Below are 19,121 nucleotides of genomic sequence, written 5' to 3'. Positions count from 1 at the left end.
CACAGCATGACACCCATTCCTGCCGTCTCTCCCTGTCACCCCGCTGTCCTGCCTTCTCCCAGGACTCCTGCCGCCTCGAGCGGGAGCAGGGCGAGGGGCGGGACCCGAGCAGAGCCCCGCAGGTGGACTCACTCGTAGAAGTGCGCCTTGGAGATGCACAGGAAGCTGCAGTCCCTGTTGGCCCTGATGGTGAAGATGAGGGGCTCGCCAGTGAGCACGGCCAGCTGGCCCACCATCTCCCCGGGGCGCGTGACAAACAGGCAGGTGTCCTCCTCGCTGTCAACCCTCCGCTGGTACACGTGCAGCAGCCCCGAGACCACGAAGAGAATGTTCACGTCCTGGTGGGGACAGGCGGGGGCCCATGGTCAGCTGCCCACCTCTGTCTGACTCGTCTCACGACTGGAGACATGTGGCAGTGTCCACGGGCGGTTTTTTCATTTAATTTTCGGTCACAGGAGGCTTGGGGCAGTCAGCCCAGCCTTGGACTCACAAAGCATCCACCCATGCACCCGCATGCTTCTCTGTCCCACACAAACGTGCGACCCGCTTAGTGTTCACCAAGCAGAGGGTACAACCTCTCTTCCTCAAAAGTGATCCACAGGCTGAGTCTCCAAGACTCTGTGCAGCCCTGACAGTGGCCGGCAGGCCCGACCCATCACACGCACTGCAGGGCCAATGCTACACGGCCCGTGCGAGCCTGTGCCCGTCACACGCCCGCTCGGAACTGGCTCACCCGGCCCCACTGATGACCTCATGGTCCGAGCCACAGCCAGTGCAGCGGAAAGGCTGGCTGTGCTCATGGGGCCAGGGCTGCTTGATGGCGCAGGTCTGGGAGGCTGGGACACACTGAGGCCAGCGACTGCTCCGGCCGTGGCCCCTGGGGCACTTGGCAGCGCAGCATGGGGAGAAGGCTGTCCCCACTATGGCGGCCAGGCTGCGCGGTACACGACGTCAGTGGCAGTCTGTGTCCTTTGAGGAAAAGCCAGGAGAAAAGGGCCAGGGCAGAGACAAACAGCGACGTGGTGCCTACGGCAGCACGTCCAGAAGGCCTAATGCCGCACGTGCCCAGAGCCCCTGCCGCCCTCCGTCCCGCCCTGTATCAGCTGGCGTCACCTGGGCCCAGCCAATAAAGCACACAGGGCAAGCAGACCGGAGAGCAGGCCCAGGCTCGGTCTGCCTCCCCAGCAAGACAGCGGGTCTGGCTGCGGCTGCTCTGAACGCAGAAGGCACAAACATGCTGGCGTGCGGGCCAGAGGGTGCGACCCCCACAGAGACGGCCCAGGGCTCCCGGCTCCTGGCCAGGCAGAGGTGCGGAGGTGCGACCCGCCCAGCACATTGAGGCTCCCAGAACCGGAGACTCCTTCGTGTGTGGAATCAGAACGGATCTTCGTCTGCAGCTGGGTTTAAGAGCTGGGGAAGAAAACGCCCTTCTTCCTGGCTTATGTGTGTGACCAGGAAACATGTCTACATGTGCACGCGCATGGGAGTGTGGACACGTGCCCGCCCCATGAGGAGGACAAGCCCGAGGGGAGTCTTCATGGAAACGGTGACGAGACCCTGCATTGTGCGTCCAGCGCCCTCCATCCAGCCCGGCTGCAGTGCCCGACAGCCCTGGCGACTGCTCGCCTGGACCGCATTCTCTTGCTCACCTGGTCTCCCTGTCTTGACACCACCGTGCCGCCCGGGACGTGGAGCAGTGCCACACGGCCGTCCAGCAGAGAAGGGTCCTATGACAGAAACACAGCGTCAGCACAGGGGCCGGGGGGACGAGTGGAAGTGGAAGCAGCACCTGGCTCCCCAAGAGGCCACAGACACAGGGGCCTTAGAGCACTGCCCAGCAGGACAGCCAGCCGACGTCTGGGCACCGAAGTGGCGGTATTGGCCCAGGACACACGGGACGTCAGTGCAGCTGTGCCGAGTCGGACCGGCACCCCGACATGGGCTCTGAGGGCGGGCGCTGGCCCTTCTCCACAGGAGCCACACATAGGCCGGAGCACACGAGGTGCCAGGCGTCCAGACGTGCTCTGAGCTCCCACTGGGGCGTGACCCCGGGAGAGCGGGCATGGGACGGAGGGAACCCCTCAGGTGCCCCCGTGCGGGAACCGCAGCTCACGGGACTGCTCACAGGTCAGCTGTGGAGGACGATCAGGACCGCATCATTAACAGGTGGGCGGCTCCAGCCCGGGCACCAAGGCTGCTGACATGGCCGAGAAAGCAAGCTTCTGAACAGGGTGCGGGCGGACCCCAGGAAACCACCGGGGAGCCACTCGGCCTCTTCCCTACGATGGGGGCTGGAGAACCACCGACCACCGCAGGTGTGGCCCCAACCACCGGGACACTTACAAGACAGCTGCAATTTTGGGCCCAACCAGTTGAAGACGTTAAAGGGTTCCTGCCACGCTTTTAAGAATCACACGGCATTGTGTTTGTTTAAAAATACCACACGTCTTTTAAAGGAAAATACTGACAACTCTGCTAATGTGACGTGACAACAGAGGATGGGGTCACCGCAGGGGTGCAGTGGGGACCCCAGGGGCTTAGTGCTCTTGGGGTGCAAATGAAACAAGACAGGTCAAGAGCTGACCGACATTTTGTTGGAAGATGGGAACTTGGCTTCGTTAGAGTTTTCTGCACATTTTGTCTGGTTTTAAATTTTCCCATAATCAAGTTTTTTAAAAAAGACTTAAGGAACAAATCATCAACAGCCGCGTGTGGCCCTCAGACCCTGATCTGTATGATGTGACGAGAAATCGTGAACACTGTCCTCGGACCTCGGGTTTGCAGACCACACGTACGGAGCTGGGAGGCCACCGTCGGCCTGGCAAGTAGGGTGCTGGACAAGCTGCAAAGCAGAGCCATCGGCGAACGGTGGCCACAGCAAACCACGGCCCACACCGGGGCGAGGCAGGAATACGCGCAGGGCGGGGACAGCAGATGGGCTCCGTGTGGCAACAGCTGACGAGCTGTGGGGGGCTTGGCAGATGCCTCTAAGAGGGGAGGACCGAGGAGAGCCAGCCGCAGGGCCCCCGTGAGAGGTACCCACAGGCCCGAGCAGACTCGCACGTAAACACTGGAGGGGAACCCTCAGGCCCCGGCCGGGCGGGAACAGACCACTTGGAATGCCAGGAGCGCTGTTTTCTTGACGAGTCCTGTCCTCGGGGACACCAGCCACCCGGAGCCTCACCTGCTGGGGCTTTACCAGAGCCCGGCTGACCTGGAGGAGGGACAGTCAGCTCCTGCTCATACTGGCCGTCCTGTCCCGAAGGGATCGGACATGAAACAAGCGCCGTGAGGCTCACGGTGCAGAGGCTCGGGCGCCAGACACGGAGCCGTTCCCGGAACTACAGAACACTGCCCCCGCCTCCCTCTGAGGGACTAAGGTCCCCTGACAGCAGCTCCCGCGTGCATGTGCATCACGTCCGGCCACAAAGAAAAATGACAAGCCACATCACGAAAGCAGAGGACCCACTCTGAAGAGACAGAGCCAGCATCTGAGCCAGACACAGACACAGCAGGGACACAGGGTTCATCAGGCACAGGGCATTTAAAGTGATGATGACGGATCCGCCGAGGGCTCTGGTGGGTGAAGCAGACCCACACAAGAGCAGGAGGGCAACATCGGAGGTGGAATCTCTGCCGCGACAGACAAACCTTGCCTTGACGGGCTCGGCAGCAGCCTGACGCCGCGGGGAAAGAATCCGTGAGCCTGAGCATGTCAGCAAAACAGATGAAGCCAAAAAAGACCGATACACGCAGGATGGACTGTCCAGGGACAGTGAGACAACTACAAAGTGTAACTTATGCGTCATCTGAATGTCAGAAGGAGAACAGAGAAAGGAACAGAGAAAATACTTGGAGGAATGATGACCGCAATTACTGTCAGACACCAGTTTAGGTGACTGTCATTACAGGGCACCGCCCACACAGCGCTCCAGCGTTCCAAAGGAAAACTCTCTCTCCACGCTAAATACTTCTGACGCCAAACATGTGGGTTTTTCCCGCACCAAGCAGTTCCCCAACCCCTACCCCCCGGGAACCAGCTGGGAGCCCTGGACTTGGTTCTGACACTGAGCTGGACGTGGAATCAGGCCCCACGGGTCGAGGTGCAGTCCCGCAATCCCACCCCCAATCACAAGTAGCGGGTCCCCAGATTAGCCACACTTCTGTCTGGCTTTGCTATAAATCAGGGATTCCTACCACCCCATCGTCGAGTGTGATGACATGCCAGATGGCTCACGTAACTCAGAGAAACAGTTATTTACATTACTGCTTTTTTAGATAATACAGGACGTGATACAGGACACAGATGGACAGCCAGATGAAGAGGGACACAGCACAGGTCCGGACGGGTCCCAGGCACAGGAGCTTATCCCTGAGGAGCTGGGGCGCACCCCTGCCTGTTGTGGGTGCGCTCGCCAACCATTCTGACTGTGGCTTTGCTGTTCTGGAGGCCAGCCCCCATCCAGGAGCCCATGAAGATCGGCCTCATTTCCTATCACTCGGGAAATTCCAAAGGATTCAGAAGTTCTCTGTCAAAATCAGGGGCTGAGACCAATATATATGTATATATTTCTTGTTATATAACAGTGTTATTTGAAAGTGAACTTGGATTAGCTGTAAATGCATGTTGCAAACTGTAGGGAAACCACTGAAAAGGTAGAAAACTAAGTATAACAGACGAGCTAGAAAAGGGGGAAAAAGAATCATTTAAGTGCTCAATTAAAACCATAAAAATCAGAAAAAGCAGAGTGGACAAAATAGGAACGAGAACAAGAGCACTGACAGAAAACCTCAGATCAATATCTCTCAAGAACGTAGACACAAAAATTGTCAGTGAAATGTCAGTGAATTGAATCCAAGAACACATTAAAAAAACTATACACAATGACCAAGTGCGACTCATCCCCGGTATGCAAGGGTGCTCCAGCATCTGAAAATCGACTGACGTAATCCATGACATCGACAAACCAAAAAAGGAAAATCCCATGATCATATGAATAGATGCAGAAAAAGCATGTGACAAAATCCAGCACGCGTTCATCGTCAAAACTCTCGGTTAACCAACTTGGTTAAGACTAGCTATGAAAGACCCACCGCTGACGTCATACTTAAAGGCTGAAAACTCGAAGCTTGCCCACTGAGATGACGTAGGAGGATGTCCAGGATGTCCCCTCTCACCATGCCTTTTCAACACCGTACAGGAAGTCCTAGCTGATAAGACGAGAAAAGGAAATAAAAGGCATGTATACCGACTGGGACGGAAGACAAAAAACTGTCTCTGTCTCAGAAGACACGACGCTCTACTTAGAAAATCCAAAGGATCCACCGGAAAACCTCCCGTGACTGATGAGCAGTTACAGCAAGGTCCCAGGGTACGAGGTCAATACGCGAACATCAATCGCCTTCCCACAGACCAGCAACGAACAGGTGGGACTTGAAATTCAAAGCACCATACCATCTGCATCAGCACCCAAAAATGAAATGCCTCGGTATAAATCTACCGAATACGCACGAGGTCTCTCTGAGGGAAATGGCCGAACCCTGACGGACGAAACCAAAGGAGAACGAGACAAATGGAGGGGCGCCCCGTGGTCGTGGCTACGGAGACTCCGTGTCGTCACGACGTCGGTTCTTCCCGAGCGGATCTCCGGGTCCAGTGCGGCCTCAGTCAAAACCCCGGCCCGTCACTTTGTGGACACCGGCAACACGGTTCTGAAGCCTACGTGGAGAGACGAGTCACAAACCAACAACGAATCTCACTGTAGAGCTGAGTAATGAAGACGCTGCGGTGTTGCTGAAGCAGTGACAGAGAGATCAATGGGACAGAACAGAAAACCCCAAAACGGGCCCCCGTAAATACAGTCGACCGATTTTGACCTGAGAACAAAGACGATAAAACGGAGAAGAAAAATAGCCTTCCAGCAAATGGTACCGGAACAGCCGGGCATCCATGTGCGACAGCGAACCTGGACACAGACCTCACGCCCTTCAAAGGTTCACTCGAAATGGCTCATGAATGCAAGACGAGGAGTTACAGAACTCCTAGAAGACGACACAGGAGAAACCGACATGACCCTGGGTGTGGCGATGACCTCTGAGATACAGCACCAAAGGTAGGGTCCATGAAGCAATAATAGAGGAGCTAGATTTCATTAAAATGGAAAATTTCTGCTCTCTGAAAGACACTGTTAAGAGAACGAAGAGACAAGGCACAGACTGGGAGAAAATTCTGCAGAAGACGCATCTGATGAAAGACTGTTATCCGGAACGTACAAAGAACTCTTAAAACTCAACAATAAGAAAATAAGCAATCTAGTTTAAAAATGGGCCAAAGCTTCACTAGGTCCTCCATCAAAGATGAACAGAGATGCCCATCACGTGTCGTCAGGGACACGCACTAACCAACACCGTGACGCCGCTGCACACCCGCTGGCAGGGCCACTCTGCCAACAGCGAGTGCCGGGGAGGACGCGGGGCAGCGGACTCTCGCGCGTTGCTGTTGGAAATGCAAAATGGCACAGCCAGTCTGGTGTGTTTTTTACAAAATTAAACATATTCTTGCCACCTGACCCAGCCATCGCTCTCCTCGGTATCTACGCAAAGGAGACGAAAACTGTCCACGCAGGAACCCGCACACAGGGGTTCCGGCCGCCTTGTCCCTAACTGCCGACATGTGGAGGCAACCCAGATGTTCTCCAGGAGGTGACGGATAAACTGCGGCCCATCCAGACGGTGGAACGTCATGCAGTGAAAAGACACGAGCCATCCCGCCACGAAAACCTGGAGGAAGCTTAAATGCACACTGGTACGTGAGGGGCGCCCCTGAGGAGGCCGCATGCTGTGTGCGTCCAACTACGTGACATCCTGGACAAGACAAAATTATAGAGACAGTAACAGGGCCAGCAGTTGCCAAGGGCTAAGAGGGGGGTGGTGATCGGCGGGGCACAGAGAGCTTTTAGGCAGAGAAACTGCTCCGTGTGACGCCGTAACAGGGGATACGTGTCTTTGTACATCTGTCCATACCCAGAGAATGTACAGCATCAAGAGTGACCCCAATGTCCACCATGGACTCTGGGTGACAGCTGTGTGTCAGTGTGGGCGGCGGGCTCACAGATCATAACAGATGCACCACGTGGTGGGGATACTGATGACGGTGGAAGCTGTGTGTATGTGAGATGCTCCACGCTTTTCCCAAAACTTCTCTAGGGAACGTAGCAGTTGTGGCAGGTGGAGGGAATGCATGACACGGCTGACGAAGCCTGACAGCGCCTGGGTAGGTCAGGGCACGAGGCCTTCTCAGGGTCTGAGCTATGAGTGACACTATGGTGATGTCCCCCAGCAGGGCCCTCCTCCTCTGCAGAGCGGAGGGGGCGGAGCCGTGAGAGGCGGCCACGACTAGGTGACGACCAGCCGGGAGGCACAGTGCCGCGACCACCCCTTCGTGCACGCCAGAGCTTTCTACGATGAGTGAGAAGATGCAGGACAAACGTAGCCTAGGCGAACACAAGAGGTGAGGTAATCAAAACAGGCTTGTTTAAAATTATTGAAATGAAGTTGAGAAAATGTCAACTAAAACAATCCGAATGTTTTATTAATGGGTTAAAGACAACGAGTAAAAGAATTTTAAGCATAACTGAGGAATTCGGAAGTCCAGGAAACCTCAAGCTTCGAGACGGAACAGAAGAAGATGTCGAACTGCTAGCAACCCCGACTGCCAGCAAAAGCACGCGGAAAGCTTTCCGCTGGAAGGTCACGTCGTTAAGGTCTACACGGAAGCACCCCACGCAGCTCAGTTATCAGGGGCAATCAGGCCAGCGACAGACACGACCCTGGGGGCAGGAGCCAGAGGGACCCAGGAGAGACTGGACTTGCAGCTGCCGGCACCAGAACGGTCAGAGAGCGTGAGAGCCGGACTGCAACGCGCGCCACTCAGCAGTGACAGTGGCTTTCAGAGCGGGCACTGTACAACCGCCAGGCGCGCGGGCTCCGCCGTCATGCGGACTGGCCTGGCCTGGCCTGGCCGTTGGCGAGAGAGCTAGTGAGCTCACGGGGCACATCTACGCTCAAGCAGAGGACTTTTCAGCAGAAAACACGGAGGAAGGCTGAGGCCCACAAAGGGGAAGCGCGCGGACGCCCTCGAGTCTGCGGGAGGAGAGAGGAAACGCAGAGGCACCGTGGGAGAGCGGAGGAGCCGGCGACTGAAGCGAAGGGTCTCGTGCAAGAGAAGGAACGGAACCCCGCGCCGCGTGCTTGCGGGGTGGGAGTGGGGACCCCACGTGGTGCGCTCGCTTGGTCGCGGGGCGGGGCTGCAGCCTTGGCTTCTGGTGACACTGGTGGAAGGCAGCGTGCCGTCGCCTGCTGTAACCTGGCGCTCACCTGCCAAGCGCCTCCCAGAAGGAAGTCTCTTGGTGGACAGAGGCGGAGCAGGGCAGGGTGACAGGGCTTCCAGCTCAAGGACCGCAGTGCAGGGGGCCTCCCAGCTCTCTCTCCTCCTCTGTCCCCCAACCTTAGCGGGGAAGCGGAACCAGTTAGCACGCTGAGCAGTGCCAAGGGTGCCAGTGACAAAATCCTCATGAGCAGCGGGAAGAAGCCTGTCTCCTTTTCCAGTGGCTCGAGGAGGCAGCCCCAGCTGCAGAGCTGCACTGTTGGGTGCAGGCACCAGAGCAGTGGGGACGCGGCAGAGGACCTGGACGGACCGCGTTGGTGACAGAGGCAAAGCAGAACAGACTCTGTGGAGCAGGCCAGACTTCCCACAATGATCCGAGAATAAAGCATCTATAATCCAAGTCTTTAATTGGATTTAAGTTTTCTTTAAATTAATTCCAACTGCATTAAGACCTCAGAAACGACAGCAGTAACACTTTGACAACACTGCAGAAAAAATTCTGCCCAAGCCAAAGGACACATCTCTCAAACAAGGCACAGGAAGCGCTATCCACAAAGAGAAAGACTGGGGAGCTCGCTGCGCCATCAGCAGGAAAGTCTGCCCACTAAGAACCACTCGGGAGGCAAACACGGCAAATCCTGGGCAGAATTCCCGCGCAGGACCTGTGACCGACGGAGGGCTCCTGCAGAGAACACAGCCAGCCTTGGAGGGGACGGCGCCACCGCTGTCCCCACACAGGGCCAACCTTCTGGCCCGGAGCAGCCCTGCCTAGGCTCCGCCAGGCTCGCAGCCCATGTGTACGTACCTGGGATGGAGGCCTGGAGCCCCAGGGCCGCACGAGCCCCCACCTGCCAGTCTGGAAGGTGATGGTGACCTCCCAGGGATGCAGGCGCATGCCCCACAGCGCGAGTGAGAGATGGGCACACACAGTGCACTCACGCACTGGCCCAGAGCAAGGATGACAAGGCCTCCAGCACCACAGTGACGCGGCGGTGGGCTCAGAACATGCAGAACAAGTCACCCACAGAATTTACACAAGGCCCAAGGCTGCAGTCTCTCAAAAGAGGTCGGGGGCATTGTCCCTGGCACAGTGGCTGCCTGTGGCTCGCAGTCCCCTGGCCCGTGAGGCGTGGCGGAAGAGGGCGGAAGGCGAGCGTGTGGGGGGGACTCGATCAGGGCACCATCACTCTGACTCCCATCGGTGTCCTGGGTGGTGGCCCGGCCCACAGAATGCGAGCGAGGCACGAACCTTCCCCTGCTACCCGCAGCCCCGTGCACCGTGAGCATACCATCCTGAGCCCAAAGCAGTCCCGCCTCAGGTCGGGGCTGGGGCCATGGAGAGGACGGGCATCAGGGAGCTCTGTCGAGAGCCCCGTCCGCGGGAGCCGGATGCCCGCTGCCTGCGAGGGGGCTGCGGCCCCGTCTGCTACCGCAGGGCCGGCGGGCTGGGCACTTACATCCAGCTTCATCAGGGTGAGCAGGTCCTTCTTGGCAGCTCTGAGGATGGCATCTGTCTTCGTGCTGGCGACAGTCTCGGCAGCATCGCTCTCCGGTTGGCGGGAGACCGCAGAGGGCGTCTCTGCGACAGTCACGCTCTTCTTGGACTTGAGAGGAACACGGGCAGCGTGACTGGGGGCACAGCAGGGAGAGGGTGTGGGGACAGCAGTGCGTACCTTGCCGGGCACGGTGCTCTCGGGGCGCTCGTCTGCGTGCAGGAGGGCCCTGGAGCGGTCACAGCCCACCTTGGGGTCTGAGCTGGCACCTGCTGTGCCCCCTGCAGGGGAGGGAGGGAGGGTGAGGACGTGGCACTGGTGGAGCCCGAGCCCTGAGCCGCGCGGCGCCTGCAGGTAGGACTCATGTCGCGGGAGCATGGCCACCGCGCCTCATCACGCCTCTGAGCGCCAGGCTACACTGAGAGCTGGACCGTGACAGTGTGAACGTGAACTGCCCTGCCGGGCCCACCAGGTGAGTGAGTGGGCTGGTGGGCACTGCAGCACTGGCAAGCAAGCAGACATCACAGAAAAGGTCCTGTGGAGAAAGTTCAGGGACAGGGAAGTGTGCCTACATATGACCGAAGAGCATGACAAACTCTGCAACTGGGCCACCAAGAGCCAGGAGCCAGGTGGGGTGGTGGGTGGGCGGGCAGCGGCTCCTGGCGACAGCAAGGCCACGGAGAAAGCAAAGCTCAGTGACGGCAGAGGGGCTGGAAACGCGGCCTCGGGGGTGGGGATGCACACACGGGTGCTGGTGGCACAGCCCAGCACGGGCAGTGTGGCAGTGCGGGCAGCCAGTCGGCCAGCGCAGCCCCAGCGGAGCCAGAGCGCTGACACGGGGCGGCCTGCTCACCCATGAATGCCTGGGGCGCGGAAGGGGTCCTCTACCTGGTGGGGCCGAAGCAGCCTGGTCGCCGGCATGGGCCTTGCTGAGCTCGTCCGAGACCTCCTCATGGATGGAGGGTAGCGGGACAGAGTGACTTCTCTTCAACAGAGGCCCAGAGGCCACCACACGGCCCCCACGGTCTGCTGGGAGGGGACAGGTGTGAGGCCAGGCCTGTGTCCCACAGCAGCACAAACCACACACCTGCCTCCTCAGGCCGTGGCCTTATCACCCACACACGCCTGGCTTGTCACCTGTGCCTACTTGCCCACAGGCCCTGCCCGGCCCCGTCACCAGGGTCTCCCTGAACTGACCAGCCCCTTGCTGCCAGCCGAGCGCTATGAAGGTGACCTGCTGCCCCAGGTGTGCACCCTGGTCCCCTTCTCAGTGCCATTCTTAGTGGAGGTGGCTGCGAGCACGCCTGGTGAGCCTGGAGCCCTGGCGCCAGTGGCCACTCGGTAAGGGACGCCACACAGCTGTGCAGGGAGGGCCCGGGGCCACCGCCTTGACGGAGTTTCCCGCACTGTCAGTGCTGGCTCACGGTGTCGGTTAGTGTGGTGCGTGTCACGCATCACCCGCAAGGGACTCCTAGTTGAGAAGCATGGAGTCTCTTTCCCCACATGGAGGCCCCACCTGGAGAATCCATCGCCCCGTGGTCGGAGCACGAAGCTCACGGCCCAGCGGCTTTCCCAGAGCCACGTCCCCTGCAGGCCGGGGGGAGCAGGCACCCTGGGCAGTACCTGGGTCGCAGGACTCCTGGGGCCGCAGGGGCCTGTCGGGCCTCTCCTCGGGGCCGCAGCACGTCTGCTTCTTGGCCTTTCCGGTGGCCACACTGGCCACAGACACGAGGGGGATGGCCTGGCTCTCCTGGGGCGTGAGAAAGAAGTGGCTGCCACAGGAGCGTCCGAGGCCCGTGCCCTCAGTGACGCGAGGCCCGCGAGGAAAAGCCACTTTGGGGACCAGCTCCGTGAAAGTGGGGCAGGCGGGTTTAAGGAAGGATGACCCAGCTCGCTTCCACCTTGGCAAGTCCAGCAACTTCAGACAGTGGTCGAAAGTGTCAGAAACCTGAACACTCTTCATTAAGATAAAAAATGCAGAAAACAAAAGGATTTGCCCAAGATGTCAGCAAAGCCAGGTGACCAAGCCTAGAGCGTCACGAGTCGGCACGGTGAGGGGCACGCTGGCACAGCCCACGCACGCGCACTGGCCTAGCATCCGGGGACAGAGTGGGTCATAGTCGCGGCTGCCCGTCCATGCCTCATGAGGATCCTGTGGGGGACGCGAGGTCATCCCATCTCAATGCCATCAGTCCTCCCCCCACCTTGACAAAGGAGGGTCAGGGGACACCAGGGGACAGGAGAAGACAGCTCCGCTGGAGGCAGTCAACTCAGCGTGCGCCCAGTGACCAAAAGGGCTGCATTCAGGCCCAACTGCAGACTGCCAGACGGGGCACGCAGGGGCCAGTGGGCCACCGCAGACAAGTGGCGGGCGACCAGAAGGGACAGAGTCCAGCCCCCGAGAAGGAGCAACCTTGCCGGCCCGCTGGGGGCAGGTACTGAGCACAAGGCCCAGGGGCATGAAGCTCTGGTCCAAGAGAGACTACGGCCCCATCGTTATCTTTCACAGCCGGGGGCCCCGCGTCTGCTTACGGGGTTGAAGAGCTCCGTGGTCAGCCCCAAGTAGTTGTGCAGGGCCAGGAAGGTGACCCTCTGCAGCCGCACCATGATGATCTGAGAGATGGGTGGCCGTGAGCTGAGCTTCGACAGCCCCAGGCCGCCTCAGATGCCAGCGCCAGCGGCATGAGCATCCTGCAGTATTTTTGTAAGTTTTCTATACACCAAAAATTACTTCGGAACAAGAAATTTGAAGTTAAAAACGCTCTCTCTGGGGGGGCAGTGGGTGATCTGCCGATGTCCAAGTGATGAGGACGCGTTCTCAGTGTGCAGCACACGCTGCAAAGCTTCTTCACACCTGAGTCCTCCCTGCCCCGCCCAGCGGCCCGCACTGCCAGCGGTCAGCCCTGCCTGCAGCCCCCGCCCTGCCGACCTGCGCGGGGCTGGGGACTCCGCGGCAGCTGGAAGGCCCGGGGTGGGGGGTGGGGGGTGGGGGGAAGGGGAGGTGACCCACCTGCACCACCCTCACCAGGGTTTCAGGGTATCTCTCAAAGACGCCTTGAAAGGCCACTGCTGGAAGCCGGAGGACCGTGGATGGGACGGCGGCACGGGCAGACACGGTTTTGTACGGCGCGGTGTGGCCCTGTGAGGGACGACACGCGGTCAGGCTGCCCCACTGTGGTGGGGTTGGAGCTGGCTCTCCACCTGCCTGATGCGTGACACACAGGCCGGGCCCGGTCATGGAGGAGGGGGGCTGGGGGAGGCAGGGCGCCCGTGGGCCAGGCAGCATGGCAGGAGCGGCAGCCCCACGCACAACCTCGCCCTCCGCCGCGCCCAGCTGCATCCTGCCAACGCCTCTCCTCCCGCCGCTGTGCCCGGGGACCACCCTGCCCTTTTCTGTCCCAAAGGTTCTGTCTTTGTCAAAACGCAACACACCTGCACGCACGGAGGGCCCAGCCCGCTCCCTGCAGGGCGCACCCGGACACCGCGTGCGCCACGCGTGTGGCTCATGTCGACGCAGCACAGCATCCCCACTGGCAGGGCGAGGACACAGCGCTGCTCCCAGGGCGGCGGCCATCACAGAGGGCCAGGCCGCGCCCCCGGGGCCGTGTGAGCACTCCTCACCCTCGCAGTGCCCGAGGAACCGCCCAGCTGTGAGACTGTCGGGTGACGTACACAGACATGCGCCCACACCGTCATCCCTCAACCATGGTGGTCCCGAGTGTTACAGCTCTGGGGTGTTGCAGGGCGGGTGCTGGCAGCCTCAGGAGGGAGCTGCCATGCCAGTGAGCCCGTGCGTCCCCGTCCTCCAGGGGCAGACAGTGGTGGACAGCACTCTGCCTCGCAGCCTTGACCACACGGCCACTGACGGGGTTACGGTTCCCCAGGGTTGCACCCCACTTTCCGAGGGACCGGCGCATGCTGGTCACTGCTCGCCTGGCGTCGTGGCCGCCCAGGCGGTCATCTGGCCACACTGCACGTCTGTTTTTCAGTGAATGGCCCGTTTCCTTGACGTGGGTCTTGAGAGTTCTTCGCACACTCTGGGCACAGGTCCCCGGTCAGACGTGGGTGTCGCAGTCTGCGGCCGACTGGCTCTTCCAGCAGTGTCTCTCAGACTGCAGGCTTTAAACTTGGCGAAGTCCAGCTCAGCAGCGCTGTTCTCTAATGGGTCAGGTTCTTGTGTCGCATCTACGAAACCCTGCGGCAGACATGGCCACCTGCAGTCAAGGCGAGGTGGGCTGAGGTCATTTGCGTGGGATGGCGAAGCCAGCACCGCCTGCTGAGAGGATCGTCTGCTCGCGACGGCCTCTGCGGCTGTCAGTGGCCAGCCTGCCAGCGTGCGGGCCATCTCTGGGCTCCGTGCTCGGGAGCTGACCTGTGTGTCACTGCTGCACCATCTGGTCACTCGTGGTACGGCTTGAACAAGGCGGTGTGAGTCCTCCAGCATGTTCTTTAAATTCCTTGAGCTGTTTTAGTTTCCCCGTCATCCTTATGATCTTGTAATCAACTTGCCCATTTCTAGAATCAAAAGCTCGTGGAGGTTTTGACTGGAACTGTGATGATGACTTTGGGGGCCGTGCCTTCTCACCAGTACATCTTCCGAGCGCAGCAACCAGTGTGTCCCTCGTCCCTCTGGGGCTGCTCTGGCTCCCTCACCAGCATATAGGTCCTGTGTGTGTCCTGTCAGACTGACACCCTGTATTTGTGGCTTTGGGGACTGTTGTAAATGCTGCCGTTTTTAGCGTCTCCATTCCCCATTGTTCGCTAACACGTAGAGATGCAGCTGGCTCTACGCTCTGACGCAGGCACCTTACTGAGCTCACCTGGGCCACAGAGCTTCCTGTGGACTGCCGGGTTTTGTGCTGGTTGTGGACAGAGGCCATCTGTCCTTCTTCCAACTCCAGCTCTTCGTGCCCCGCCCTTGGGAGGCCCTCAGTGCTGCTGAGCCTGGCGGTGGCTCTGAGTGGATGAGCAGGTGTTTCAGATCTTCAAAGGACCGTGTCCGTCTCGCCCGGGGAGCCCGGTGCCAGCTGCGGGCTCTCACAGACATCCTTACCTCAATCCGGGAAACTCTTTTCCTAGTTTTCTGAGCGTTTTTATCATGCATGGATGCTGAATCCTGGCCAACGCCTTTTCTGCCTCCACTGAGATGACAGGGTGCTACTGCTTCAGTCTGTGGATGTGGCGCATCAGACTTGTGACTGATGAGACAGTCTTACGTTCCTGAGCTAAACACCACGTGGCCTCGTGCAGTACCCTTTTTTTACATGTTGCTGGACTCGAACTGATAGCATTTTACAGGGGTGTGTGTTTCTGTTCATGAGACATTGGTGGCAATTCTCTCCTTGCAGTGTCTGTCTGTCTGGCTTGGTGTGCCCTCTGCGCTTTTCTGCGAGTTTTTGTAAAATCGGCATGATTTCTTCTTTAAATGCTGAGTGGGGTCTGCGTGAAGCCACTCATACCTGGAGTCCTCCTTCTGGGTAAGATTTCAGCCACAGGTCCGACTTGAGCTCCCGTGCAGTAGTCTGTGCCGCACTGTGGGCGTCGGCAGCTTGGCCCCGCCCAGGACTCTCTCCATGTCAGCTCCGGGGCTGCCTTCATGTGGGTGGAGTCGCTCAGCCCTCACCTTCTGGTCCCCGTGCACTTCCGACGCCGGCGGTCGGCATCGGCTCCCTGTCCCCCGCTGCCCTGGCTGGAGGCTCCCTGAGTGTGATGCTGGCCAGGAACCAGCGTTTGGGCCCAGTGGCGTTCTTGCCACCTCCCTACCTGCCGTCTCGCTGACCCCCGCTTTTATCTTGACCCCTTTCTCCCTTCCACTGGCTCTTCCCAGTTTTTCAAGGTAAAAGTGTAGGCCACTGATTTGAGACTTTCTCTCTTCTCTAGTAGAAGTATTCTAGGCTAGCGACTTTCCTCGGTGCACTAGCCTAGCTGCACTCCGCAAACCTGCAATGTGACATTTTCATTTAGTTTGAAGTATTCTGACTTCCCTGTAACTTCTCTTTGACCGATGTTTTATTTAGAAGCGTACTTTTGAATTTTCGAATATTTAGGGGATTTCCTCTATTCCTTTCTGTTACTGGTTTCTAGTTTAATACCATCACAACCAAAGAACATACACTGCACGATTCAAAATTCCTTGACATTTATTAACATTTGTTTTATGGCCCAGAACTAGTGGCTGTGGCGATGGTTCCGTGTACACCTGAAAAGAACGTGTTTTCTTCTGCTGCTCCAGTTCAATAACGTTCAACTAATCGATTAACTAATCTAGGTGGCTGCTCTGTTGTTCAGATTCTGTGTCTGCAGATTTCCCATCTCCCTCGTCTGTCAGCCAAGGAGAGAGCAGCTGCTTCTCCTCTCGGCTTCGACACTCTGCTCCACACCGAAGTCACGTCTTTGAAACCCTGTGGCTGGGCGAGCATCTGTGGGACCCACGGGCCCGCACCGCCCGTCTCTGCCCGTGGGCCACTCCGTGGCCTGAGTCTGCTTTGCGCGACGTTCACATAGCCCCTCGGCTGTCTTGCGTTTTCATGATGTGGCTTTGCCCATCCCTTTACCTTTCGCCAAATCTTCTGTGAGAACTGGGTTTCACAGAGGCCGCCAGCCCCTGGTGTGTCCACCCAATCTGACGACCCCCATCACGTGACTGGTGTCTGCAGTGCGATTCGTAAGGTTAGGGTTCGGTTACAGTTTTCCGGGGACTGCTGGTCCGCGTCAACAGGTTCTCCACCAGTCAGGTTGCGGCCACCGCTCGGTCTCGTGTCTGTGGGCGGTGGGCTCCTGCGGCCCTCGGCTGTCCGCGCTGCCTCGGATCTCTGCTCTGTCCTGCACAGGCCACGCGGGGCTAGGCTGGTTCCACTGTCTGCGCTGTGCCATACGGGGTCAGCCCTGGATACACAGGCGTTCACAGACGGACGGACGCAGTGCCCACAGCAGGACGCGCTCCTGCCTACGGGGACTCCGGCTTCGAGCTGGACAGTGGTCGGCAGAGACCAGGACCCAGCCTCGCAGGCGCTTCCCACCCACAGCCTGCCCGCAGCTCGTAGCGTGCTCGGTAACTGCTCCTGCATTTGTCCAGGCTTTGGCTGTGACCAGCACGAGGGGGGCTGCGGCGTCAAGCATGGCCGAGGGCCGAGCTCCATGTCGCGCCAGGGCCGGATGAGTGTCCCCCTGGAAGGGGCACCTCCAGACTCCTTCCCTGACGTCCGCATGGCGGGGCACTGGCAGATTCCAGTCTGGGGCTCTGCCCTGGAGAAGAAACTCACAGACACTGACCTGTGGAGCCCGCCAGCCTTCCTGCAGGGAGTCCCGGGGACAAACCCTGAGCACACGCAGGCCCGCAGCCAGCCTCCAAGGAGCCTACGAGCCTTTTCTTGAACTATCTAGTCGTATAACCAGCACTCAAAGGAAGGTGTGGAATATTCACAGCGCCCAGATTATTCGGGGTTCCCTCTCCAGGCTGAATCAACCAAGTCCCGATGGCTCACAGTCAGGAAAAAACGTAGCCAAGGGCCCCAGCAGCCACTGCTGGCGTAAGCGAAGCTGCTGGAGCTCGGCCGTGTGAGCTCGTTCAGGCTGGGACGGCGTGGTTCGGCGGCTGCAGCGGAGACCGGCGGCCCACGGAGCCCAACACGGCTCCGCCGGCCCCAGGGCAGTGCGCTGACCTCCCCCGCTGCCAGTCCGGCCGTGAAGGCGCGGTGCGCGCCCTGTGTGGGTCTGGCCTCTCTGTTCCACGACACGTGTCTACAGCTCATCTGTGGTTTGTGTGGCGAGTCCAATGAGGACGTCACTCTCTCACACATAGGCTGTGGGGCACAGGAGGCCAGATCTGAGGGAGAAAGCCAAACTAAACAGAGGAGAAACCCAGAAGAGCCAGAGATGACGAGGGAACAAAAGTGGCCCTTGTTCGACATCACCCACGAGAAAAGACGATGTTTAAAAAGAAAGAGTTCCTGAAATAACCAACGTGAGAACAGAAATGAAAAGTTCGGTGGAAGGTGGGGAGATGAAGTCGGAGAAGCTCCCGGGAAGTACGGTGAAGAGGGACGGGCCGGGCGGCGTGAATCCTGAACCGAGGTCTGTGAACTGGCTCCCTCGCCCGCTCTCAGGAGGCCCAGGGAGGGCCGGCCCAGCGAGGGATGCACCCGCGTAGGCCCGAGCAGACGCGGCACGGCGGAGCCGTGGAGCTGGCGGAGCCTGGGCACTGCGAGCTCTGGGGAGCCAGACCGACCCCCGGGCCCACCGGCTGTGTGCAGGGCCCACGGACAGAGCAGCACACGTGCACACGGCTTCACCATGGTGGGGGCAATGAGGCCACAGGGCCACCAGGACAGCCTACGGTCGACAGGGACCCAACACAAAGACTGCAGAGCACAGGAGAAGTCGGCCGCGCAGCGGGGCCTCGGCGAGTTGTGAGTACCCTTTTTGGGCAAGGGACAGTACACGAGTGGGGGTCACAGAACATATGCGTTCTTAGAATACTGTGTTATTTTGATAAGATTTACATTTTTTAAAAACGACAAACACTAGTGCCTGGGAAGACAAAAATGATGCCCTTCCACATGGCTGATCGATCCCTGTGGCCACTTTCTCCAAAGGTCACTCGTTTTTTTCTCCTAACCCAGGACCTGAGGATGAGGTGACTGCAGCAGGCTGGGGATGCAGCTCACAGTGTGGTGAGATAGCATTCAGCTCAAGATCAGGTGCCATCAGCACCGGCCACCACGCAGACGACAGAGAAGGGCCTCTAGCGGTCTGTGCAGAAGCCAGGCGGCCGAGCGGAGGACGGAGCCACGGACCCTGGTTTACCGCATCCCCAGCGCAGTCAGCGCCCTCACAGACTCAGACGCTCCCCAGCCAGAGCCACAGCCCTCACCCGCACGTCCAGGGTCCCAGTCCCAGCACAGGACTGCAGGCATGAGTGTCTCCTGCCTGGGTCAGCCCTGCTCATAGGACGTGGTGTCCCTGTCAGCCCTGGCCACACCCTGTAAAGCCCCAGGAGCAGAGCCTGAGACCAGGGTCCTGTCCACGCCTCCACCCCAGGCCCCCAATCAGCCTCAGCACGTCTGTGCCAGTCTGATGGGGGAAGGATGAGGCCTGTACACCCCCAAAGTCTGTTTAGCACTCGTCCTTTGTCACGCACAAGAACTGAGGGGTGGGTTGGAGGGTACCCACCAAGGGTCCACCCATCGAGAGTGCCACACAAGTACCTGGACTCCTGGCCCTACGAGCAGGTGTCCTGGCCC

At 59.2% G+C, this 19,121-nt stretch overlaps 1 protein-coding gene across 1 annotated transcript in view; it reads right to left on the bottom strand.

The window, feature by feature from the left end:
- Positions 1-19,121, bottom strand: part of PNPLA7 (patatin like phospholipase domain containing 7) — a 55,078-nt gene that overhangs the window by 27,828 nt on the left and 8,129 nt on the right. The window contains exons 11-18 of the mRNA XM_011369948.2: positions 12,890-13,018; positions 12,412-12,492; positions 11,503-11,629; positions 10,768-10,908; positions 10,060-10,160; positions 9,844-9,990; positions 1,650-1,727; positions 133-338 (exon numbers count right to left, since the gene is read on the bottom strand). Of these exons, the coding sequence (XP_011368250.1) occupies positions 133-338; positions 1,650-1,727; positions 9,844-9,990; positions 10,060-10,160; positions 10,768-10,908; positions 11,503-11,629; positions 12,412-12,492; positions 12,890-13,018 (1,010 nt within the window). The remainder of the gene's footprint in view (positions 1-132; positions 339-1,649; positions 1,728-9,843; positions 9,991-10,059; positions 10,161-10,767; positions 10,909-11,502; positions 11,630-12,411; positions 12,493-12,889; positions 13,019-19,121) is intronic.

The sequence above is a fragment of the Pteropus vampyrus genome, unplaced genomic scaffold, assembly GCF_000151845.1.
Source record: "Pteropus vampyrus isolate Shadow unplaced genomic scaffold, Pvam_2.0 Scaffold157, whole genome shotgun sequence".
In the NCBI taxonomy this organism is placed as follows: domain Eukaryota; kingdom Metazoa; phylum Chordata; class Mammalia; order Chiroptera; family Pteropodidae; genus Pteropus; species Pteropus vampyrus.
This window is presented reverse-complemented; position numbering and strand designations above follow the sequence as displayed.